Below are 26,066 nucleotides of genomic sequence, written 5' to 3'. Positions count from 1 at the left end.
GAGAGAAGCAGCGAATGGGCTGCTGACAACACTTCGCCAGCTCAAAGATGGGTTGAAATAATTTCTCATTTCAGGCAGGATCATATGCCATTCTCAACAAAGTTAGTACAGTTTGTCTTCTGCCTTGCTCACTGAAAGAGTATTTCCTCACATGAGTACTATATGGACCAGTGATACAACCCAGTATGCTGTAGAAACTATGAAAGAAATGTTAGTGAATCAACTGGATTTTGATGAAACTTGTGTTAATTTTTTTTTTCATATGCTGTTCAAGAATACAGATAGGCTGAAGAAAATTCACAGCACTAATAAATACAGTGGGTGGTCGCACTATTCCATCTCAGATGGAAGTCATAAATTATAATTCAATGTGCTCTTGTAACAAATTAACGCGATTTTTGTATTTAATACATTTAATTATGATCTTTCCCTTTTTTTTGCCAATGTCAAAAGTTGTAAAGTGTTCAGAGCTTGGATGTAGAAAATATGATCGCCTTGTCACTAATTTTCAAAATTTTTTGGTGCGTCGTGTTTTTGTTGGGAAATATCAGTAGTTTTGATTGCATTGTTTCGTACTGAAATGGAGTTCCTTTAATTTTTAGGGCGAAGTTGTAGAATGGCATTTCCAGCGATGTAGTATTGCAAGAGAGAGATATTTTGTAATTCATTTTTTGGTTCGGAGAAGAGGGCGAAGTGATGGTCTGCAGTGGTGTTACAGAGCAGAAGGCTCACATGTTAGCCATAACAGCGTACGACCCTGTGTTGAGACATTTTAAGAATAATTTTCTTATGAGTGATGAAGTGTAGTAATCTTTTTTTTTGTGAAGTCTTAGCCTACATTTGTCGAAACACACTGTTGTGGGCAGACACAGTTTTTATCACAAAGTTTGTAACTGTTTTATTTATCTTGTATATAAAGGTCTTGTATTCTTAATTTTCGTGTGTGTGCGTATTGTAATGTGAACGTTCTTTCAACTGGACAGTGCGGGTGAAATTGCTGACGTACACGCTATCTGATGAAAGGAATCGCCAAATCCACTTGAAGTTGTGTAACTGTTTTCCAGTTACTGTCACTAAAAAAACTATAAGTATTTACCAAAGATGCCATCATGTGAAACTCTGTATTCTGCCGTGCAGTGAACAGTGCCACAGTGTGTGGCGTCTCAGTACAAATTTACGCACCCAAAACGGACTAAGTCAGTGGTTAACATCTACATGGACATTCTTCAAATCGCATTTAAGTGCCTGGCAGAAGATTCATCTAACCACGTTCGCAATAATTCTCTATTATTCCAGTCTCCTACAGCGCGCGGAAAAAACTAACGCCTATTTCTTTCCGTGAGAGGCCTGGTTCCCCTTATTTTATTAACGTGATCATTTCTCCCCATGTAGGTCGGCGCCAACAAAATATTTTCGCGTTCGAAGGTGAACATTGGTGACTGAAATCTCGTGAGAAGATTCCGCCGCAACGGAAAACGCCTTTGTTTTAACGCTGTCCACCCCAGTTTCTGTATCATTTCAGTGACTCTCTCTCCCCTATTTCGCGATAATACAAAACGTGCTTCTCTTCTTCCAACTTTCTCGATGTACTCCGTCAATCCTGTCTGGTAAAGATACCGCACAGCAGTATTCTGAAAGAGGACGGACAAACGTAGTGTAAGCAGTCTCGTTAGTAGATCTGATACATTTTCTAAGTGTACTGCCAATAAAACACAGTGTTTGGTTAGCCTTCCCCACAACATTTTCTGTGTGTTCCTCCCAATCTAAGTTGTTCGTAATTGTAATTCCTTGGTATTTAGTTGAATTCACGGCATTTAGCTATGACTGATTTATCGTGTAACCGAAGTGGATGACCTCACAGTTTTCATTAGTTGTGGTTAGTTACCAATTTTTTCACCTTAGAGATATCTTTCCTAAATAGTTTTGCAATTTATTTTGATCTTTTGATGAGTTCACTTGACGATAAACGACAGCATCATCTGCAAACAACCTAAGACGACTGCTCAGATTGTCTCCTAAATCGTTTATATAAATAAGAAACAGCAAATGGCCTACAACACTACCTCGGGGAACGCCAGCAATCACTTCTGTTTTACGCGATGACTTTCAGTCAATTACTACGAACTGTGACCTATCGCAGACCATTACTCTTGAGTGCAATCAGACATTAGCTAGCATCCCTGCCCCCTCCACCACATTATCACCGACTTCAGCACCTAACTAAATTGTAGAATGAAAGAGTGCCCTTGGAACACTTATTTTTAAAATGATGAAAAATGAATGCTATTTAGTTAGTTGTGTGTGTGTGTGTGTGTGTGTGTGTGTGTGTGTGTGTGTGTGTGTGTGTGTGTGTGTGTGTGCATAAATGCCGAAGGTAATACAAATGTGTAAAAATAAAGGTGCACCGGTGGTCCCGAACTCATTTTAATGAAAATAATGCAGGGGAAATGGCAGACATGGGACGACTTCACCCGGTTAATACGTTGTGTCGAATCACTCTAATAGTAATAATAAAACTGTGTACAGCACTATAGCAGCCATTATCTAGTTGCTGCTGTACCGTAATGTCAATTAATTCATTTATCTGTTTCGAAGTCATTAATGAAACAGTTCCATTACTGCTAGTAACTGAGAAATAGTAATTATTGATAGCTTATATAATCAGTATCAGAGTCTTATAAAATTGTGATAATAGAAATGATCTTTTGAAAATAATTTAGTTTCGTGGGAAACAGAATCGACTCGTTTAGTTTATACTCCTCAGTAAATTTCGTTATTCCATTATTGGGCACTATTGGACTAAGTAAATGAATGTTGCACACACGAACATGTAATAGAGCATTGTACGATTATTAAAATTACCTGCAGGCATAAATGCAGGGGAAGCGTGTTTTGTAACAAGTGTGAATAATTAGGTTTGTTTTCTGAGAAAGAGTTGTGGATAGCACTTGAGATGCAGCACGAAATCCTTCATCATTCATTCTAAAACACACACACACACACACACACACACACACACACACACACACACACACACACACACACACACAGCACTGTACGAGTAAGAGATTCGAAATAAACTTTAAGTGGACTGACCCTGATGAAATGTGCGTGTGGCTGGAGCTTCCCGTCGTGTAGACCGGTCGCCTGGTGCGTCTTAGTTGACGCCACTTCGGTGACTTGCATGTCGATGAGTACGCAGTGATGCTGAAGACAACACAACAGCCATTCCCCGATCGGAGAAAATCTCCGACCCGGTCGGAAATCGAACCAGGACCTCTAGCATAGCATTTTGCGCACTGATCACGCAGCTGTGGGGGCGGACTGACCTGATGATAATTTATGATGCAATGCTTGACTGTAAATAATACTAGTGTGTCCTAACAGTGGTATGAAACTGTCCGTGACAAACTTTCGTGTCGTACCTTGTGCCTAGGGAAACACGGTACTGCTCGAAAATGGTGGATGTTAAAATGCAGCACAGCAGAAAACAAGCTAAAGAAAACCTTTCCCAAGTGCAGAACAAGGAAAAGGAACTACACTAAGCGCATCATACTTTAAGTAACTGTTTCTGCAAAGCGAAGTACGGTGACACTCGATTACAAATTGAAACAGAAAATTGGCTTTCAAATTAACAAATTTGATTGGCAGTAATAGACTTTGAGGCTGTTTCAACTTAGGGCTCAAAAGAAAAAGCGACCATATTGCTTGAAGTCATATATTTTCGTTACTCAGATAATTTATAGTGGTAAACACCTGCAATACTTACAGGGAGTATATCCCAAGGGAACTAAAAGGCCAATTACTGAGTGGGGTACACTTTAACCATTGAGTAGTTAAATGTACAGAAAAACTTTGTGACTTGTTATGGAATGTTTTTGCTGTTTAAATTGTTTCATCACAACATTTTAAAGAACATAGTTCTTATTATAGGAAACAGCAATCTATATTTATTATAATTAAACTGGAAGCAGATTTGATTGCACTTTCGTAAAAAATGTGGTGGCCGGTTTCGATCTTATTATAAGATCATCTTCAGACCATAGATGTGTGCTGGAGACGGTGGCGCATGGCAACTCTCTAGCTTGTTTGTGGCTGGTAGTGTACTGGCTTTAACGTCTTCGAAATAAAATGGTCAGAAATGATTGTCTGGTGACCAGAAATGTATGGAATGTGATGTTAGAGAAGGATGCTGATAAGAAATAACCAGCCACTATAAGAAATTTCAAGGACCTCTGCAGAATTGATGAGGGAATCAGAATGTGGAAAACAGTGATCACAAGAACAGACAGACTGATAAGACATGTTAAGACAGCAGGGGATAAATTCTGTTGTGCTAGGGGAAGCCTCAGAGGGGAAAAACTGAGATTGAAATACATCCAACATATAATTGAAAACATTGGCTGCAAGTTCTACTCTGAGACAAAGATGTTGGCACAGAAGAGGAAATTGCGATGAGCAGCTTCATATCTGTCAGAAGGCTGATGACTCTCAAAATGAAAGTTCTGTAGTGGCAGAAGAAACCCTCACTATTATTATTACACCCAAATCTATTGAGCACATCGGCTCTCCTACATTAGAATCAAATCACTTACAATTTCTTTGAATCACTGACGGTTTGTTTTAAGCAAGATGAATTTTTTTGTTGTTGTATGTTATTAAGCAACATGCATATTTAGAAAAATTGAATGTAACACAAGAAAGATTTTAATCGAACTTTAATTAATTTGATCTAGTTTTTGTGTGCCTTTTTTCAGGTTATTCATGATAAATGAGAGGAAGGTTACTGCCAAATGCTGTAGTTCATCCAGTCTGTATTATTATCAAATTGTGCTTGAAATCTGTTACTGAACATGTTGCTGTTACAAAGAGGATACACAAAGATAGGGAAGGGAATTTTCTACTAAAGCCACAGAAAGGAAATAAATATTTTAAAGTTACTCCTTTAATCCTCACTAGGTTTTTTTCTTCTGAAGAAGTCAGTCATCAGACAAGTTTGATGCAGTCCACACCCATTAGTATGTTGTTGTGGTCCTCAGTCCTGAGACTGGTTTGATGCAGCTCTCCGTGCTACTCTACCCTGTGCAAGCTTCTTCATCTCCAAGTACCTACTGCAACCTACATCCTTCTGAATCTGCTTACTGTATTCATCTCTTGGTCTCCCTCTACGATTTTTACCCTCCACGCTGCCCTCCAATACTAAATTGGCGATCCCTTGATGCCTCAGAACATGTCCTACCAACCGATCCCTTCTTCTGGTAAAGTTGTGCCACAAACTTCTCTTCTCCACAATCCTATTCAATACTTCCTCATTAGTTATGTGATCTACCCATCTAATCTTCAGCATTCTTCTGTAGCACCACATTTCGAAAGCTTCTATTCTCTTCTTGTCCAAACTATTTATCGTCCATGTTTCACATCCATACATGGCTACACTCCATACAAATACTTTCAGAAACGACTTCCTGATACATAAATCTATATTCGATGTTAACAAATTTCTCTTCTTCAGAAACGTTTTCCTTGCCATTGCCAGTCTACATTTTATATCCTCTCTACTTCGACCATCATCAGTTATTTTACTTCCTAAATAGCAAAACTCCTTTACTACTTTAAGTGTCTCATTTCCTAATCTAATTCCCTCAGCATCACCCGACTTAATTCGACTACATTCCATTATCCTCGTTTTGCTTTTGTTGATGTTCATCTTATATCCTCCTTTCAAGACACTGTCCATTCCGTTCAACTGTTCTTCCTGGTACTTTGCTGTCTCCGACAGAATAACAATATCATCGGCGAACCTCAAAGTTTTTATTTCTTCTCCATGGATTTTAATACCTACTCCGAATTTTTCTTTTGTTTCCTTTACTGCTTGCTCAATATAGAGATTGAATAACATCGGGGAGAGGCTTCAATCCTGTCTCACTCCCTTCCCAACCACTGCTTCCCTTTCATGCCCCTCGACTCTTATAACTGACATCTGGTTTCTGCACAAATTGTAAATAGCCTTTCGCTCCCTGTATTTTACCCTTGCCACCTTTAGAATTTGAAAGAGAGTATTCCAGTCAACATTGTCAAAAGCTTTCTCTAAGTCTACAAATGCTAGAAACGTAGGTTTGCCCATTAGTATATAACACTGAAATACAGTTGCCCTCATCTCGTGATCGTGCGGTAGCGTTCTCGCTTCCCTTGCCCGGGTTCCCAGGTTCGATTCCCGGCGGGGTCAGGGATTTTCTCTGCCTCGTGATGGCTGGGTGTTGTGTGCTGTTCTTAGGTTAGATAGGTTTAAGTAGTTCTAAGTTCTAGGGGACTGATGACCATAGATGTTAAGTCCCATAGTGCTCAGAGCCACACTGAAATACAGTTGGATACAATACCTAATATGGGAAATGTGAGCAGTTATACTTACTATTATATTATCACAGTAAGGGAAGACCCGGTTTCATAACACGGAGATAAATGTTATTTTCATTGCCTTTTTGTCTGTTGCTAATTACAGGTTTGATTGAAATGTTTCAGGTACACGACGACGGTGAGGGTATCTGAGCACAAGCCCTACCAGGTGAGGGAGTACACGTGGTGCTTCAACTTCCCGCCAAGGTGCTCAAAGTATAAGGTCAACTTCAAGACTGTCTACAAGACTCAGGTAAGTTCCTAAGATATTAAGAAAAGCGTAAGAGTGCTGCATGAAATCTAGTACACAGCATATGTTTACTCACTTACTTATTCATTTGTCTCGAGACAGTCTCCATTCATGGATGTAGTCAAAACATACACCTTGTTTATATATTCAGTTTTAAGCAGTTGCTTATCCAAATGAGCTGACGATCTTCTGTGATACCAAAAACTTCTACTTTCTACAGTTCTTTTGTTTGAGAAGACAATTTTTAATAGCTTGTGGAGTTATATGAGAACTGTATATAGGGCCTACCAAGTCTTGTAAAAATTCAAAGGTAATCAATTTGCCTTCAACCATCTGTTGATGTTTTTGAATATTCATTATCCGCCTTTTCAGCAAAGTGACAGGTATTCCTTTTTACTGTGGCGTTCACTGTGTTATTCGGTGGTTTGGCATTTTATTAATTTGTAAATGAAAATGATAATCTTATTTTATTACATTGAGTAACTACTAAATAATTTTTCTCCCGGCTAAAGATTTGGTCAAGTTACTAAAGAACTCCAAGTTAACGTCGTGTTAAAGTGTGGTCTGTATGTTGTGTAAGTGTCACTAAATCACAATTCATGCAACAGATCCTACACAACTATTGATTATGATGTAAACAGTTATCTTCAGCAAAATGATCATTAAAACCACCGAATATCAGCCGCGCACAACACTGACGCATGTTACCTGAAACAATATTATTCGCAACTCGTGCTTAATTAATTTCGGCTCCATACACCAGCTAGAAAAGTTTGTTATAACGATCGTGCTATGAGCACTGTTTGTAAAGAACCAATCTGATTCGAATTATTTTCATTAAAATGAATTCGGGACCACCGGTGCACATTTATTTTTACACATTTGTATTACCTTCGGCATTTATGCCTGCAGCATTTTTGAATTTGCCGCTGAGATAATTGTTAAGATGGCGGCAGACAATTGATAGAGACTTTCTATTGTTAGAGCAAATAGGATGAGTATTTGAAATGCTTATTAAACTTTAATGTCGTATTGTGTACTATTTAGACTTCATCAACCCAACATTTGATTTTTTTCTAAGGAAAACATAGACAAAAACGCGAGGAAAATCGCTATCATCAATGTTTGCCCTCTTTTCAGTGGAAATAAATAATTAACACAGATAATGCTTACTGAGAGAGGAATTAAAGTTACAAATAATTATTCACTCATATTTATAATAATAATAATAATAATGAACTCTATTCTCAAGTAATAATCGACAAATAATCAGTTTCTTAACAGACCTCAGACTGATATGCGTCTTGCGTCCTGAACCTACAAAAGGCAGTCAACAAAAGGTAAAAACAAAAGAAGACAAACGCAGATCATAAAAGGAATTTACAATTATCATTGTCTTTGTATGATACACATCGATATGTCCAATTACATCATAAATTATTATATAAATAATTAATATTTTTCATCGTTTTCACTGTTTTTGCATATGTGGAATAGATACAGTTTATGACTGTTAGAGGCATAATTTTGTCTCGTCGCACTGTAGCTAAAATTTATCTCATGGCTGTTACATTACACTGAGGTGTACCTCCTAATATCATGTCAGACCTTCTGCCTGCCATAGTGCAGCAGCTAGACATGGCATCAACTCAAAAACTCATTGGAACTCTCCATTATGGAGCAACCACCAGCTTGCACAGTGTCTTGTTGACAACCCAGGTCTATGGCTTACTGGGGTGTGCACCATACTGGACGCCTACGCCCTACTCTTACCAACTGAAATTGGGACTCATCTGACCAGCTCATGGGCCCAGCCATTATGGTCACTAGCCCAGGAAAAGTGCTGCAGCCCTTGTCATGCTATTAAGAAAGGCACTTTTCTGTTGTCTGCTGTCATAGTCCACTAACGCCAAATTTCACCACACTGCCCTTGTGCATACATTCGTTTCAAACCCCACGTCAATTTCTGTGGTTATTTCATGCAGTGTTACTTGTATGTTAGTTATCTATGGTGTTATCCACTGCATTAGCCGTGGTAAGAGCTAATGCCTGAAATGTGGTATTCTTAGCACATTATTGACTCTGTGGATATCAGAATATGAATTTCCTAATGATTTCCAAAATGGAATGTCTCGTGCGCCTAGTTCCAACTAGCAATCTGTGTTGAACATGCAACCATAATCACGTCGGAAACCTTTTCACATGAATTACTTGAGTACAGATGACAGTTCCCCAATGCACTGCCCTTTTATACCTATTGTACGCAGTACTTCCGTCATCTTTATACATGCTTATCGCTGGCGTATGATTTTTGTCACCTCAATGTATTACAGTACTTGTATAGTATGCAAGGAGGACGTATTTTGCATCTTCTGAAACTGCAAGTGTAAGATCATTTATGTATACAAGAAATAACAGAGGGTCCAGAATAGTTGGATTCACAGACCTTGACAGTGTGCTGATGACAGATAGCTTATTAAGGTTGCCACACACAATATTTTTAACTTTCTTCAGCGAAGTAGATTGAAGAAAAAAAAAACCCATAGTCAAAATGGAAGAGCGAAGTAGATTGAAGAAAAAAAACACCATAGTCAAAATGGAATAGCTCTTGTGAATAAATATTCTCTCTCTCTCTCTCTCTCTCTCTCTCTCTCTCTCTCTCTCTCTCACTGCCAGTGGCTTCATGCCACCAGTACAGCTGTGTAAAGACACATGCTATGTGACAGCAAAGCCACATGGCCACTGTGTCATTTGAGCTGTTGTCTTATGTCGCAGTGTTTTGTTGCTTGCTTATTTGAAAGCAAAGTTAGTCACAGTAAAAGCACGTCACTTGAAGACCATCTGCTAAATGCCACTGCTGTGAGTAATACAACAGTATATTTATAAGTTGATGAAACACACTCACAGGAACTTTGACCTGACAAATAAACTTTTACAGCACAGCATGTTTGGTTCTGACCATTTTTGTCGGCAGATAAGAGTGCTGCTTTCACTTGTGTGACTTTGCAGCTCATTTTATAAGAAATGAGTGACGCTGGATTAGATGGAGATTTCCCTTATACCAGAGTTGCACAGTGAAACTGGAAAATTTGAAATAATTAGAAAAAGTTTCAGGTTCAGAATTTGTTGCACAGGAATGGAAACTGTTTCTGGTATCGCTTAAAAAAAAAAAAAAAAAAAAAAAAAAAAGGCAGTCCAATACTGTCCATTTGCCTGCATGCAATCAGGTAGCTGTAACTGTAGGTTTTGCACAATGCATCACAATCGTCAGCTGGGATGTTGGAGATTTTCTATTCAGTCTGAATCTTGAGCAGAGCTAGGATTCCCAATTTAGTCTGGTACATGATGCTCTTCTGATATCCCTGAGAACACAAGTAATAGGCTGAAATGTCTGGGTACAGGGGTAGCCAAATGAGGTAGCCATTCTTTAAAAATTTGCAATCCCCAAGCAAATGTCTTACTGCTGGTGTAGTCTCTCTCTCTCTCTCTCTCTCTCTCTCTCTCTCTCTCTCTCTCTCTCTCACTCTCTCACTCACACACACACACACACACACAAAATATATATATATATAAATAAAACAGAAAGAAACTTCCACATGGGAAAAATATATTAAAAACAAAGATTCCAAGACTTACCAAGCGGGAAAGCGCCGGCAGACAGGCACATGAACAAAACACACAAACACACACACAGAATTACGAGCTTTCGCAACTGGCAGTTGCTTCGTCAGGAAGGAAGGAAGGAGAGGGAAAAATGAAAGGATGTGGGTTTTAAGGGAGAGGGTAAGGAGTCATTCCAATCCCGGGAGCGGAAAGACTTCCCTTAGGGGAAAAAAAGGACAGGTGTACACTCGCGCACACACACACACACACACACACACACACACACACACACACACACACACACACACACACACACACACACATATCCATCCGCACATACACAGACACAAGCAGACATATTTAAAGGCAAAGAGTAAGGGCAGAGATGTCAGTCGAGGCGGAAGTACAGAGGCAAAGAAGTTGTTGAAAGACAGGTGAGGTATGAGTGGCGGCAACTTGAAATTAGCGGAGGTTGAGGCCTGGCGGATATCGAGAAGAGAGGATATACTGAAGGGCGAGTTCCCATCTCCGGAGTTCGGATAGGTTGGTGTTGGTGGGAAGTATCCAGATAACTCGGACGGTGTAACACTGTGCCAAGATGTGCTGGCCGTGCATCAAGGCATGTTTAGCCACAGGGTGATCTTCATTACCAACAAACACTGTCTGCCTGTGTCCATTCATGCGAATGGACAGTTTGTTGCTGGTCATTCCCACATAGAAAGCATCACACATTATATATATGAGAGAGAATACACTCTTTAAAGTTGAAACCATTTTGTGCTGAATGTCAAGATTTGGAAATGTTTGGAACCTAAAAGACAGATATGTCTCTAATGTTTTGACGTAACACTCAGATGTCACATTAACAATAGTGTCTTGTTCATCCTTAAAAAAATAATATCAGCCAATGATATTATACTGCACTCTGTGTGGTGTGGTAAATGTAGTACTGTGTTATAGACACTGGTGTAGCTGAGTGTGGTGCCCATAGCCCAGTGTTGGAAGACCACCTTATTGGGTAACTATGACATGAAACTTAGACATCCAAAGATTATAAATGAAGTTGGCATCCCCACTGACTTCAGCCAACATTTGTTCACAAATTTGCAGCTACAGGACACAGTCATTAGGATTGAGTAGTGGCACTCTTGGATGTTTGTACAAATATAATTGAATCTGATGGAGTATTCTTTAATGCTCCAACAGCAGAGCTGCAATGATGAGGCATGTTGTCACTTCAGAAGATGAAGACTTCCTTAAATGGAAGCTCACAAGGCATTGATATTCTGGGAGGCACTTCCCAGTAGTGTGACCCACTAGGCGTTTTGCTTCAGAAGTGAACCAGTTGTTTCAAAGTTCCAAACCTGCATCTCTGCTCTGCTGTAATGCCAAAGTTTGACCATGGCACAGAGTTTGATAGTGGCACTGAAACTCTCACTGAGAAGCTGTCTTGCGTAGTGTAGTGCCCCATAAAGAAAACAAATTTTAATTTAATAACAAAACACGTAGGAACACTTATTTTATTTGAAAATTTGTAGTATTTTTATGTCAGCATGAAACACAAAACTGCAATTAAACATGGGGAAAAAAATCAAGCAAATGTCCTCCCCAGCTTCATCTGCAGATGTGGTGACAACTCCCTCTGTGATGTCCATTCCTGCTGCACAGTTCGATGGTTTGCCCTAGATGAGCCTCTTTGTCTCTGAATAACTGCTGTAGTCTGCATCCATTTGAACTAGCTTCATGTCTTCATGCTTCAGTTCCCTCTAAAATTAGCTCTCTCCCTCCCCCTCCCTCCCCCTCCCTCCCCCTCCCTCCCCCTCCCCCTCCCTCCCCTCCCCTCCCCCTCCATCTCCCTCCCCCCTCCCCTCCCTCCCCCTCCTTCCCCCTCCCTCCCCCTCCCACTCCCGCCCCCCTCCCCTTCCCCCTCCGACTCCCCCTCCCCCAGCCCCACCTCGCCCTCCTCTCCCCCTCTCCCTCCCCTCCCCCTCCCTCCCCCTAACCTTCCCCCTCCCCTCCCCTTCCCCTCCCCCTACCCTTCCCATCCCCATTCACCTCCCCATCCCCCTTCCCCTCCCCCTATGCCTCCCCCTCCGTCCCCCACCCTCGCCCCCTCCGGCCACCAAAAAATATCAATTTTTGAAATATAAGTTGTGGTGACACACTGATCCGAAGTGTAACACAAGTCTAAGTCGGCTTGGAACTTACTTCACTATGCTTTGACTCCTAAATTGCATTCTTTGCTGATGCTAAGAGTTTTTTTTTAAATTGATCTTTGATGTGCATGGCCTCAATACAAAAAACAAAAATAGTTTTCATGTAGACTCTCCCTCACCATGTAGAGTTCAGAGTGATGTTATGTGCTCTGATTTGAGGATATTCAACAAGCTCTCAGTTAACATAAGACTATGAATTGGAAATCACAACCAACCTCATTAGACAAGCTGTCATTAAAAAAATATGAACATATGTATCCAAATATGGAAAAACCTCGTTAGCTTCATGGCAAGCAGCAGTGTTTGTTGTAAATCTGTGTTGCAAGTACTAATGAACTCTGAACAGGACTCTGTATTTACACATGCAATTTTTTTAAGTACCATTGTAATGAAGTCAATAATAAGCTACTAATAGAGGATTTATAGCTGCTGTATAATGATCTATTAAATTTCAGGCATATAGCCACATAAATAACGTTTCTTATAATATTTCAGCTGTATGCTTTTTGGCTGTCTTCAGTGTGAGACAAATGATGGATGCTACAGCACTCACTGTCCTTTTAAACCCACAGACCACACTGCTGTGGACACATCCACAGATACACGAGTGCCTGAGATATTGATTGTCAGCAAAAACGTGTGCATTAGTTGAATCTATGGTTAAGTGGTTTATCCCCGGTGGAAGGTCGATGTATTGTTATGAGCTCCACTGAAGATGGCCGAAAGGTATATGGCCAAAAAAAATAAATGGACAAATGGAATTTGTGAGGTGGCTGCATGCTCAGAATTTTATCGATCTGTTACTGTGCCACAAACCTTGAAGCTGCAGCTGCTCTTTAGTATAAATGAGGAAGCAACCGCTTTTTCCCCAACTTACTCCGATTCAGTTTAACCGGCACAGAGTTGTATAGCATTAAGCAGCATATTGTTAATACAGTATACTGATTAGCTGTATTTTATTTTATTTGATTGTTCTTTGATAATGTATACTTCACTTGGTCCACACTCTTGTAGGTTCTACTTCTTTATGGGATCCACAGAATACAATGAGTGAGTGGGGAATGAATAAAAATGACTGTTTGTGAGTTGGAAAAGCAGGCTTAAGTGTGATATTGGACCTTTGCAGCACCATACGTGAAATCCTGGTTGTGATGAAAAATGGTGGGTTAGATTGAAATGAGGTAATTTAGTTGAAAGTAGGCAAGGCCAAAGAATGTGAATGCCACCACCCCCGAAAGGGCTGTGGTAATGGATCTGTAAAGTAACTTAATGTTTACATATGTGCCATATTTAATGCACTTTCTCATGTTTAACACTCTTCTAGTTATAAAAACTAACTGCAAGGTAGATTCAGAAAACATATATTAGATAATGGAAAAGTCTCTGAAGAGAGTTTTGGTGCATATTATCTAACTATAAACAATGAGAAACCAAAGGAGTCCACTATGATACTTCTACTTGCAAAGCAAGTAAATGTGATGTCATGATATAACAATAATTCTTCTTACGGCATGTATTTCCCCGATGTGGAATTTCAATGAGTGGTTTATATATGCTGTTGTTTTGATGACTGTCATCAGTTAAATACAGTTGATATGGGGAGATCCTATACTTTCCAACATCAGCACATAAGAAGGGAACTAATACATATTAGTAAGAAAAACGAATGCACTGTATTTAATTTGTTTAAACACTGAGATGACAAAAGTCATGGGCTACCTCGTAATATCGTGTCGGACCTCCTTTTGCCCCACTTACCGCAGCAACCTGAGATGGTTGGGATGCAGCAAGTCTTTGGTAGTCCCCTGCACAAATATTGAACCATGCTACCCCTATAGCCTTTCTTTATTGCAAAAATGTTGTCACTGCAGAAGTTTGTGCATGAACTGGCCTCTAGATTACGTCCCATAATGTTGATGGGATTCTTGTCTGGTGATCTGGGTGGCCAAATCATTCTCTCAAATTCCCCAGAATGTTATCAAACCAATCGTGAACAATTTATCTTGGAGACACTGTCGTCCATAAATATTCCATTGTTGTTTTGGAACATGAAGTCCATGAATGCTTGCAAATAGTCTCAAAGCAGTCAAACACAACCATTTCTAGTCAATGATTGGTTCAATTGGACCAGAGGATCCTGTCCCTTCCATGTTATGGAGACACCACCGGCTTGCAGAGTGGACTGTTGACAACTTGGGCCCCATGGCTTCATGGCAGCTGCACCGCATAGTAATCCTACCATCAGCTCTTACCAACTGAAATCAGGGCTCATCTGAGAAGGCTACAGTTTCCCGGTCATCTAGAGTCCAACCAATAGGGTCGTGAGCCCAGGTGAGGCTCTGCAGGCAATGTTGTGCTGTTAGCAAAAGCACTCGCCTCGGTCGTCTGCTGCTGTGTCCCATTAACACCAAATTTCACTGCACTGTCCTAATAGATATGATAGTTATGTTCCATGTTAATTTCTGTGATTGTTTCACACAGTGTCGATTCTCTGTTGGCAGTGATAACTGTATGCAATCGCTGCTGCTCTCGATAATTATATGAATGCTGTCGGCCTCTGCGTTGTTCACAGTGAGAGGTAATGCCTGACATTTGGTACTGTCAGCACAGCCTTAACACTTTGGATCACAAAATACTGAATTCCTTAATGGTTTCCAAAATGAAGTCTTCCATGTATCTGGCTCCAACTACCATTCCACATTCAGAGTCTTCCGTCAAGGGCCCATAATCACGTCAAAAACCTTTGTACATGAATCACTGTGTACAAATTATAGCTCTGCCAATGCATTGCCCGTCTATACTTTGTGTACATGATATTACCTACGTCCTGTGTATGTGCGTGCCGGTATCACATGGCATTTCCCACCTCAGTGTAAATCTTCAACCATTGTATGTGGTGAGTCATTGGAATAAAGGTGCTTCATAAGATTGAGAACCATGTTTATTTCCTAAACTGGCACATTTTTTGATTGTGGAGAATAAGAACTGTGTAACTGAAAACTATTAAAAGAAATGGACTTGCAACATGGCTGAAAATCTACAGTTATTTTTTCTGAGGTTTTGCAGGAATAATCATGGATTTGTTTCAGAAACAGTTGGTCAGCCCTATTGGACAGATACTTCGTCAGTATACAGGCCTCACAGTCATTAATGGCAGCTTAGAAAACTGGTTAAACTACCAGTTCCTTAACAACCTACCCATGGTTTTCTCTGCCATATAAACAATGTGTAATAAATTTATAAATTGCTGAGAAACTTCACTGAGCATTGGGAGCCAATAAATATGTGAATGTAGTTTTGGAAAATCTGAAAGGAAAATGCCTATGGACGAAATTAGGGAGTATAATAGAGAAATGGGGAAGTGATGACATTTAATATCAGCAAAGGCTGCCATGAAGAGAGATTTTTTCCTCAGGTTTGAGTATAGGATTAATGTTTGATACCAGTATTTTCTTAAGAAATAACTTCTATATTTCAAGACAGTGGCTCAAATGTTCTTTTTAGTAATGGCTTAAGATTAGTGTACACTGTATACAGAATGGAATTGATGCCTGTACTATTCAGCTTGCAAAACAACATATAAACATAATTTATTTTGGTTTGATATGATAGTGATTGAGTTTTGTAATAGCTTTTTAATTCTACTGGCACTTCAGAACATGACTTCACCCTCAATATTTTTGTTTGAACCTGTACATTGTTAATGATTCTTGGAGTTGCAAGAAATTCATGTGATCGAATTGTGTTGAACTGAAACAGGTTTTTATTTTTTTATACCGTATCTCCTCTCAGTCAAGGCCCATGCTGATGTATCAATTTTCTGATGACTCGATGTTGTTTGAGAGTTACTAAAGGCTGATATCTCATATTTTTTTGTTCTTATTTTCAGACTCTGGTGAAAACCAGGCCAGTACAAGACTGCTGTCACGGTTACACAAAGAGTTCGACGGGTGACAAATGCATTGCTGTCTGTTCTGACGATTGTCTGCACGGGACATGTGTTGCCCCTGATACATGCCAATGCTTGCATGGATATGGTGGACCCACTTGCAGTGTGTGTAAGTAAAACACTTTATGAACTGCAGCAGCTGCTTACAGAATCTCCCTCTCCTCCCCCCTCACCCTCCCCTCTCCCTCTCACCCTCCCCCTACCCCCCATCACCTCCCACCCTCAGCCTCTCCTCCCCTCTCTCCTTTCCCCCTCTCACCCCCTCTACCCATCCCCCTCTACCCATCCCCCTCTATCCATCCCCCTCTCCCTCTCCTCCCCCTCCCCCTCCCCCTCCCCCACCCCCTGCCCCTCTCCCACGTCTCCTCCTCTCTCCCCATCTCTCCCCCATCTCCCACTTCTCCTGTCTCCCCCCTCTCCTCCCCTCCCCATCTCTACCCCTCCCTCTCCCCTCCCCATCTCTACACCTCCCTCTCCCCTCCCCTCCCCCCTCCCCATCTCTACCCCTCCCCGTCTCTACCCCTCCCCGTCTCTACCCCTCCCCATCTCTACCCCTCCCCATCTCTACCCCTCCCCATCTCTACCCCTCCCCATCCCTACCCCTCCCCATCTCTGCCCTCCCTATCCCCTCCCCCTCCTTCTCCTTTCACCTCCCCCTCCGATCCCCCTCCCCTCCCCCTCCCTCTACCCCTCCCTGTAACGCCTCCCTCTACCCCTCCCTGTAACACCTCCTTCTACCCCCCCTCTACCCTCCTCTCCTCCTCCCCCCTCCATTATATTTCATGAGCTTTGATGTCATAAACTTTCAGATTTACAAGAAAGTAACTTTTCTCAAAACAGAATGTAAATTACCCACATTATACTCATACAGTGTTTGATAATGGGAATACCGAGGAATTTCCAACATACTTTAATATCTTTTCAAACCTTTCCAAACCTATTTAAAACTTTTTATCACTTATAACCCCACGAAATAATGAAGAGAAAATAGTTTATTACTTACCAAATGTTCATTGTTTGTATGGTGAAACTGCAGCATCAAGCAAGATATCTTAATTTACTTTTTCTTTAGTACTAACTCTCTTTGTTACCCATTTTGCAGATAGTATCCACATATACCACTGAAGATACCTACATATATCAGTTTGCAACAGGTCAGATAAATTAAGGTTTTGCATCTTCAGTGATAAAGGCTCTAAATTCTTAAGATGAAACATTCAGCATATTAACTCATTTGTGGTAATCAAGATATTTGGAGCTGTTTTATACATGGTAGTCTGATTCTTAAAGGAATCAGGGATTGGGGATTGGGGAAGGGCTCATACATTTTATATTGTTGCTATTCCATCCCTGAATCCAATTGTTTGATTACATCACCTTCACCTTTCGGTACTAGGTTAAGTGACGTGACAGCATGTCAATAATCTGTCTAGTGTGACCACATCTCCATTTGCCTGTGACTTTCCCTGCCATTTTTGGCATCCAGTGTGAATCAGCCTCTACAGTGCTTTGTGTTTGCTTCACAGACTTTCAACTCTCGTCTCAGTGTCGTAGTTTTGACGCACCTGCGAGGCGGTACACATTTTTGGACTACGACATTATGTGAGCTGTCTGTTTCTCCACAGCGTGCCCAGAGGGCCACTGGGGCCCAGATTGCCACCACCTGTGCCAGTGCCGCAACAACGCGAGCTGCGACCCGTACAGTGGGACGTGCCACTGTACGCGAGGCTGGCGCGGCAAGTTCTGTGACGAGGAGTGCCCGCCCTCTCACTACGGCCAGGACTGCAGTGAGGAGTGCCGCTGCCAGAATGGCGGCTCCTGCCACCACATCTCGGGTGCCTGCCACTGTGCGCCTGGCTGGACCGGCCCCCTGTGAGTGTCTGCCCACCACCACTGCTGCTGCTGCTGCTGCTGTCCCAGTGTTTCAAAACGTTTTTGTTTTACGGTCATTGGGCCATGGTCCGAGGCATTTTTCTCTGCCTAACATTTTGTCTTCTGATGCTGTTGACATTGCCAGAGGTTATAATGACACACAAAGCAGTTACATTGCAATACGAGCTAGCAAGCTGAATTGTTCATATGTATCCAGGCAACAGTCGGTTCTTGAAGTTATCAGATGTGGAGCTTTATGAGATTGTAGCTGCTTTCTGAATGGGAATAGCCTTTGATGATGACTCCAGCATTGGAAAATGAATTGTTAAAGAAATTTGCCTTTTAAATGAATTAATGCCCGTAAAACAAACATAACAGAAAATGCAAATACTAACCACGAAAAAAAACCTGCATTGTATGTACAGTAGAACTTTGATTTTACATTTTTTTGTGATTCTACATCATAGATTTGTAGCCCCTGTGAAAATACAAGGGATGGAACTTTAATAGTGGCAACAATTTATCTACCACTTGTACAAAATAGATGTTTTTTTCAAAGTTTTACTGACCTTCAGACTAGTTGTTGTGAAGACCACCACAACAACAACAACTGACCTTCAGCCTAGTCATGAGCATTGTGTATGACCTGTTGCCAGCGATGTGGAAGTTGTGGGTTACTCTAAGTAGTCCCATTTGTGTTGACAATTTGAGTGGTGCTGTCTATTGCCCGACAAATTTGTACCAGTTCTGAAGACCGACAGGAAATTGGAATGTGTGAACTGTTTTGTTTGAGGAAGCTTTGTTACTATGGATTGAGCATGACTCCAGCATCAGCACACACTATCTAAACAAGTAACTAGATATCTTCAACACCAATGCATAGAACGTCCTGGACAGAATGGCATGCCTCTACTCCTGTATCAGAAGGTACAAGACCTATCAGCCGATAACTTTTCCCAGCATGTGGAATTCTGTGAGCGATATCTTTGCCAAATTGTAAACATGTGTTTTGTTTATAAATGAGTCTGCCTTCACAAGTGAAGGAGTATTCAACAGCTGCAGTAACCAAGTCTGGGAGTTGGAAAATCCTAAGGCATCACATATTTTTCATCATCAACAGGGATTTACCCAAAATGTAAGGACAGGTATTATTCACAACCATATGATTGGGCCATATCTTCTGCCTAATTACCACATTTTTATCCTTGAAATACTACCTGAAACATCAGAGAAGGTCCCAGAAACAGTCTGGCTGTGATTATGGTCCCAGGATGATGGGTCCCCATTATCCTTTTCTGTTGAGGTCAGAGGACATTTAGACAATGTTTTCCCCAATTGATGGCATGAGAGCATGAGCAAGTGTCGTGGTCATCACATTCTTCCCACCTTACTTCTACAGACTTCTTTTTAGGGGAGAGACTAAGCATTTTGTGTACAGAATGATAGTAGGCGCTACAAGAGCTGACTGCCCACTTGGCTGAAGATGCAGTGATTATTTGTGAAACACCTGGTGGTTCTGAGCATATTATGCTCATTGGCATGCAGATCCCAATGATGCATTGATATAGAAGGGTGGCGTATTTAGCTACATCCCTAAAACAATCACATTGCACCTTTAACACCATCTCTGAAGATCACTAGCATTTGGTTAGTTACATGTTTCCCAGGTCATTTGAATGGTGATTTTATTTAAATGATGTGGTATGAATTAGTTTACAGGATATGTATACATGTTTAGTGTTAAAATTATTAAACACATTATTTTTACTACTACTTGGCTAAAAATCTAGTTTGTGTGTGTTGGGGAGGGGTGGGGGGGGTGGGGTGGGGGGGTTCTATCTCTTTGTTATAAATATTGTTACAATTATTTAAATAGAGCTGCCATTCGTTAAAGCAAGTCTTCCCACATGTTTTTTTGACTGTCCAGTGACTATACTTTCCTGCAGACACCAGTATTGTTGACAATCAATGTGATATCTGCTAAATTAGCTGCCCAGTAGGACATAATACATCCTATTAGTTCATGTTGATCTCCTCTGCTGGAATGAACATGGTTTCTCAAAGCAGTTGTGAAACTTTGCTTGCTCTGTTCATCCATGAGGCCCAAAAAACACTAGTCACAGGCGCCCTGGTAGATTCTGTGTTCCTTAACTTCCAGAAGGTGTTTGGTACAGTTCCACAGTTGGTACAAGAATGGCAATTGACTCTCATCATGAAAAAATTAGTGTATTGCACACAAGTTGACAAAAAGACCCATTATTGTATGGTTACAGGATTGCGCACAATTGCTGGAAGCAGTTACTTCTATAAAATATGTAGGACTATGCGTACAGAGTGATTTGAAGTAGAATATCGTATAAAACTTACTCATGGGCAAGGCAGATGTCAGACTAAGATTCACTGGAAGAAACATCAGGAAAAGTAGTCCATCAGCAAAGGAATTAGCTAACAAAATATTTGTTTGATCAATACTTGAATATAGCTTGTCATTGTGGGATCTGTACCAGATCGGATCGATAGTGATTAGAGAAGATCGAAAGAGGTGCTGGACATTTCATTACAGTGTGATACAGTAAGCATGAAAGCATCATGGAGGTGGTCAGAGTGGCAGATACTGTAAGAGATGCAGTCTGCATTGTGGTATGGTTTACTAATAAAGTTGTGAGAGTATACAGTCTTTGAAGAATCAACCAATATATTACTACATCTCCATGTACCTCATGAAAAGGTCCTGAAAATTAAACTAGGTAGATAGTGCCTTACCAGCAATTGCTCTTCCCACGAACCACATGTGATTGGCACAGGGAAATCGGGAAGTGAGAGAGATGGACAAAGTACCTTCTGCCACACACTGTGCGGTGGCTTGTGGAGTATAGTGTAGCTGTAAGTGTAGTTGTATTCTTTGAGCTAGTCAAATGCAATGATACTCTGCATGATCAAATCTTGGCCAGTAGTTGACAATGTGGTACAGATAGTTACAGGACAATTGCATTTCCACCCTGGCAGTTACATCTGCATCTACATGGATACTCTGCAATCACATTTAAGTGCCTGGCAGAGGGTTCATCGAACCACCTTCACAATTTTCTATTATTCCCATCTCGTATAGTGTGCGGAAAGAATGAACACCTATATCTTTCAATATGAGCGCTGATTTCCCTTATTTTATTGTGGTGATTGCTCCTCCCTCTGTAGGTCGGTGTCAACAAAATATTTTTGCATTCAGAGGAGAAAGTTGGTGATTGTAATTTCATGAGAAGATTCCATCTTAATGAAAAATGCATTTCTTTCAATGATGTCCAGCTGAAATCCTATATCATTTCAGTGATGATCTCTTCCATATTTCGCAATAATACTAAATGTGCTGCCCTTTGAACTTTTTCAATGTACTCCATCAGTCCTATCTGGTAAGGATCCCCCATTGCACAGCAGTATTCTAAAAGAGGACGGACAAGCGTAGTGTAGGCAGTCTCATTAGTAGATCTGTTACATTTTCTAAGTGTCCTGCCAACAAAACGTAGTCTTCGGTTAGCCTTCCCCACAACATTTTGTGTGTGTTCCTTCCAGTTTAAGTTGTCCATAATTGTAATTCCTAGGTATTTAGTTGAATTTACAGACTTTAGATTTGAGATTTAGCATCTCACATTAAGTCTGCGCTAAATTTCGAGCTTCTGTAAAAGATCGCCAATCTTGGCGATTTTGTGTCCTTTTAAATTTGGCATGTTCGTTTCATTGTTTCTGAAACAGTGTTCTGACGTGTTTTGTGTACCAAGGAGGATCAGCTCCACCATTTGTTAATTTATTTGGTATAAATCTCTCAATTTCTGCCTATACTATTTCTTTGAATTCAAGCCACATCTGGTCTACACTTACATTATTAATTTGGAAGAATTGAGATTGTCTCTCAGGAAGGCACCAAGTGAATTTTTATCTTTTTTTTTTTTAAATAGGTACATTTTATTTTTATTTTTGGAGGATTTTAGGGTTGCTATATTCAATCTGTCTGTGACAAGCCTGTGTTCAATAATCGCTGTATCCGTTTTGATGCTCATTCTTAACTCAGGATTATTTGTTGCAAAGTGGTCAGGTTTTATACAATCAGTTTCTTTTATACCACAATCATATGATTTTTCACTGTTTGCCATTTCCAAGTGCATGCCTCTACACATATAAATTTATTCTGCCTCTCTTTGTGGTTTATATAAACGCAAGTGAGAACAGTGTTCCATATCTGTCAACACTTCAAAATAACATTACTTTCATAGTGGCATATGTACGTAAACATGAACGCTCAGAATATATCGCACATTACATTGCTCTATCATGGTTGATTTGACACCGTCCTGTTTACCATAAACAACTGGTCAAATATAGAATTTGGTGGACTGAGAACTCACATTTTGTCATCAGCAAGACTCTTGACATTCAACAGGTGACGGTGTGGTGTGCAATGTCCAGTCACGGAATAATCGGTTCGATATTCCTTGATGGCACGGTGACTACCGAACGGTAAATGAAGGTTTTGGAAGAACATTTCGTCCCCACTATCCAAAGTGACCATGATTCTGACAAGATGTGGTTCATGTAAGACGGAGCTCAACCCCATCAAATCAGCAGGAGAGAGTTTTATGTCCTGGGGGAGCACATTGAAGACTGTGTTTTGACTCTGCAGTGACTAGAGGCCATTGGCATGGGCTTCGATTGACTGCCACTTTCTCCAGATACGAACACATGTTATCCGTTTTTGTGGGGCTGTATTAAAGGCAAGGTGTAGATCAATAACCCCAAAACCATTTCTGAGCCAAAAATAGCCATTGAGGAGGTTGTCAACAGCACTGATGTTCCGACACTTTAGCGGGCCATGCAGAATTTTGCTATTTGTCTGCACCACATCGCCAATGACTGGAGGCATATCAAACATATCATAATCTAAATATGAATGTGTGTAGTGAAATTTACACATTGAATAAAGCTTGTGCAGGCCATAGTTTGTAACTATTTTCATTTTTTCCATATAGTTCAAAAAACAAATTGGGTCAAGTAGGTAATAAATTAAAAATTTTATGAAATTACTTCTTTGCTTCTCTGGATGTTCTGGAAAACTACTGCTGATTTACTTCTGTGACATGTTTTATTAGATTCACCAGATCAATAACAACAAAATAAATGGAAATCGTGCTTTTCTTTAACCTCGTACAGTTTTGCGATGGGTTCATATTAGCAAAGCTGCTACATTTCGGACAGAATCTTTTATTAGCCATAACTCTGTAACTAAGCATTTGCGGACCTATTTTTATATGAACTTTTTTCTTTAGTTGCACTTGTAGAATAACATATTAAAATATTTACATATCTTCTTGAATCACGGTGTATAGGCGTTGTCGATGCAGTGCCGTCTTCTGCCTGTTTACGTAACTCTGTATTCGAATAGTCATGACTGTACCAGTCGTTTGGCACTTCAGTGTATGTCTGTAGTTTAGGTTGTATGTAACGCAAACATGAATATGACATCAAACCCTAATATCTCGGAATACATCCTTTAAATTTTGAAGGGAGCTACTTAGTTGCAAAGTTGTACAATATGGTATGAGGGTGAGTCAATAGCGAAGTCGCGAACTGGGATAGACACATCAGTGCCACATGTACCAGAATGAAATTTATTTTCCTTTTTGACACATTTCTCTTTTAAAGTTAAACGCGTATCCCATCGTTGGACATGGCCTTGAAAGCCTGCAGCATAGAATTCCCGTGGCAGCGTTCGCATCTAACAAGTGACCTCTCGTGATGTAAGCAAATTTGGTTCCTTAAATGCTGCAACCCAGAATACCAATGTGGGATTTGTTCAAGGGATAGCGATATTCCCTTAGATGGGGTAACATTTTGGCATCACTGGATGACCAGTGCGGCCATGACACTCCTTGTTCGTGACTTTTTTGTCTTTTGCCGAATTCCTTGTACGTGTGCAACTACAGCCCTAGTTTAATTTCAGAGCATTGAGAGATAGAGAATAATATTCTTGCTCATGTTTACTAAGACAGCAGTTATGTACATTTTTATATACCTGATAATGATAAACGATCTGCCGTCATTTATCAAGTCCACCACTGTGTTGTATGCACATGCTAGTGATGATTTCAATAGCCTTAAAACTAGTGCAGCAAAGACAATTGACCAAGCATCCTATTGGCTCAAGGCAAATAGATTCCTGCTGAATGAAAACAAAACACAGCAGATGGTCTGTAGTCTTAGAGACAAGCTTCTGTCAGATGATCCAAATTATGCCAAATTTTTGGGGGTATACATTGATGATAAATTATCATGGGGTCAACATGTACAACATATTAGTGGTAAATTGTCAAGAGTTATTTGTGTGTTAAGGTGAATTATGGATTGTGTTCCTCAAAAGTATGTTAGAACATCCTATTTTCATTCTTTCAAAGTATAACAACATATGGAATTATTTTGTGGGGGAACTCTAGCTGTGTACATGACATATTAATACTGCAAAAAAAAGCTATTAGGATAATTACTGGTTCTGCATATAAGGCACACTGTAAACCATTGTTCTGTGAACAGAAAATAATGACTGGAATAAACTTGTACATATACTATGTTCTAATTTATACGAAGAAGAAATTACCAGAAACAAAAACCAGAGAAGGAATAGGTGCCTCTATATTCCTTACCACAGATTGTCAAAGTCACTCAACAGCTACGAAATCATGGGGTACAAATTATTTAATAATCTTCCTCAATCTGTTCAAGAATTACCTGAACAACTATTCAAACAAACAATTCATGACTAGCTAGTCCTCCACCCATTCTATGATATAAGAGAATTTATCAACTGTAATATAATACTTTAATGTTAACAACAAACCTGTTGTTTCTTTCAAACTATTAATTGTATTTTAGTATGTATATGACATTGTCTATTGCTGTAATGGCTGAATGACAATAAAATTATTATTATTATTATTATTATTATTATTATTATTATTATTGTTATACCCACTGTGAGTGGTGATGTAAATTTATGAGTATAGAAATATCTATTTAAAATGGAAAATTGCCAAAAATTGTGAAATGTAGGATAAATGGCACTGATTGTATAACAACCAGGATGGAAAGTTCAGTTGTCTCTCAATAAAATTTGGCTGTTTCACCTGAAACGAGAAAACTTATTGAGATTACACATTAGCAGAGTTACAGTAACTGTTACTGACTTGATGTTTTGGCTCACACTACAGGTGCCAGGACTTGTGCCCAGAAGGCAAGCATGGGGACGAGTGTCAGTCGGAGTGCCGCTGCCAGAACGGCGGGACATGCAGCCCCACATCTGGCCAGTGCTACTGCACCACTGGGTGGACGGTAAGTACACACAAGTACTCCGAGCAATGACTGAAGTAAACGTGAGATCGGTATTGGTGAAGTCTGTTACGTGAAACGCTTAGGCAAACGTAATATTGCACTAGCGATTCTAAACTGGAATTCTTGCTTATTGTAGGCAGTTGCCTTAGTCATTATGCTGTCTGAAGTTTCCTCCTCTTACTTTCTGAACACTGTCATCTGTGATCTACCTGTAACTGTTTTCCACCATTTAATTGAGGTCCCCATTAATGTAGTATGATTAAAATTACTTGATAGTTGACATTTCATGCATTGTAGCTGGTTTGCACCAACCAGAGCACCCGGCAGCATGCCCAAACTGTTGGCCATTGCCAAATTTCCACAACAATCAAGTTATTTCGAATTCCTTGTCCGGCTTTCTTTCGTGATATGT

The 26,066-nt window shown here is 40.2% G+C and overlaps 1 protein-coding gene across 2 annotated transcripts in view; it reads left to right on the top strand.

The window, feature by feature from the left end:
* The window catches only part of LOC126293266 (protein draper), a 356,553-nt gene that overhangs the window by 251,799 nt on the left and 78,688 nt on the right, over positions 1 to 26,066 (top strand). For both annotated transcript variants that reach the window (XM_049986389.1, XM_049986388.1), the window contains exons 3-6: positions 6,520 to 6,646; positions 16,352 to 16,520; positions 18,037 to 18,283; positions 25,534 to 25,654. In XM_049986389.1, coding sequence (XP_049842346.1) covers positions 6,520 to 6,646; positions 16,352 to 16,520; positions 18,037 to 18,283; positions 25,534 to 25,654 — 664 coding nt within the window. The remainder of the gene's footprint in view (positions 1 to 6,519; positions 6,647 to 16,351; positions 16,521 to 18,036; positions 18,284 to 25,533; positions 25,655 to 26,066) is intronic.

Source organism: Schistocerca gregaria, chromosome 10 (genome assembly GCF_023897955.1).
Source record: "Schistocerca gregaria isolate iqSchGreg1 chromosome 10, iqSchGreg1.2, whole genome shotgun sequence".
NCBI classification, from domain to species: domain Eukaryota; kingdom Metazoa; phylum Arthropoda; class Insecta; order Orthoptera; family Acrididae; genus Schistocerca; species Schistocerca gregaria.
The sequence above is the reverse complement of the archived record's forward strand: the minus strand, read 5'-3'. Positions and strand labels throughout refer to the sequence as shown.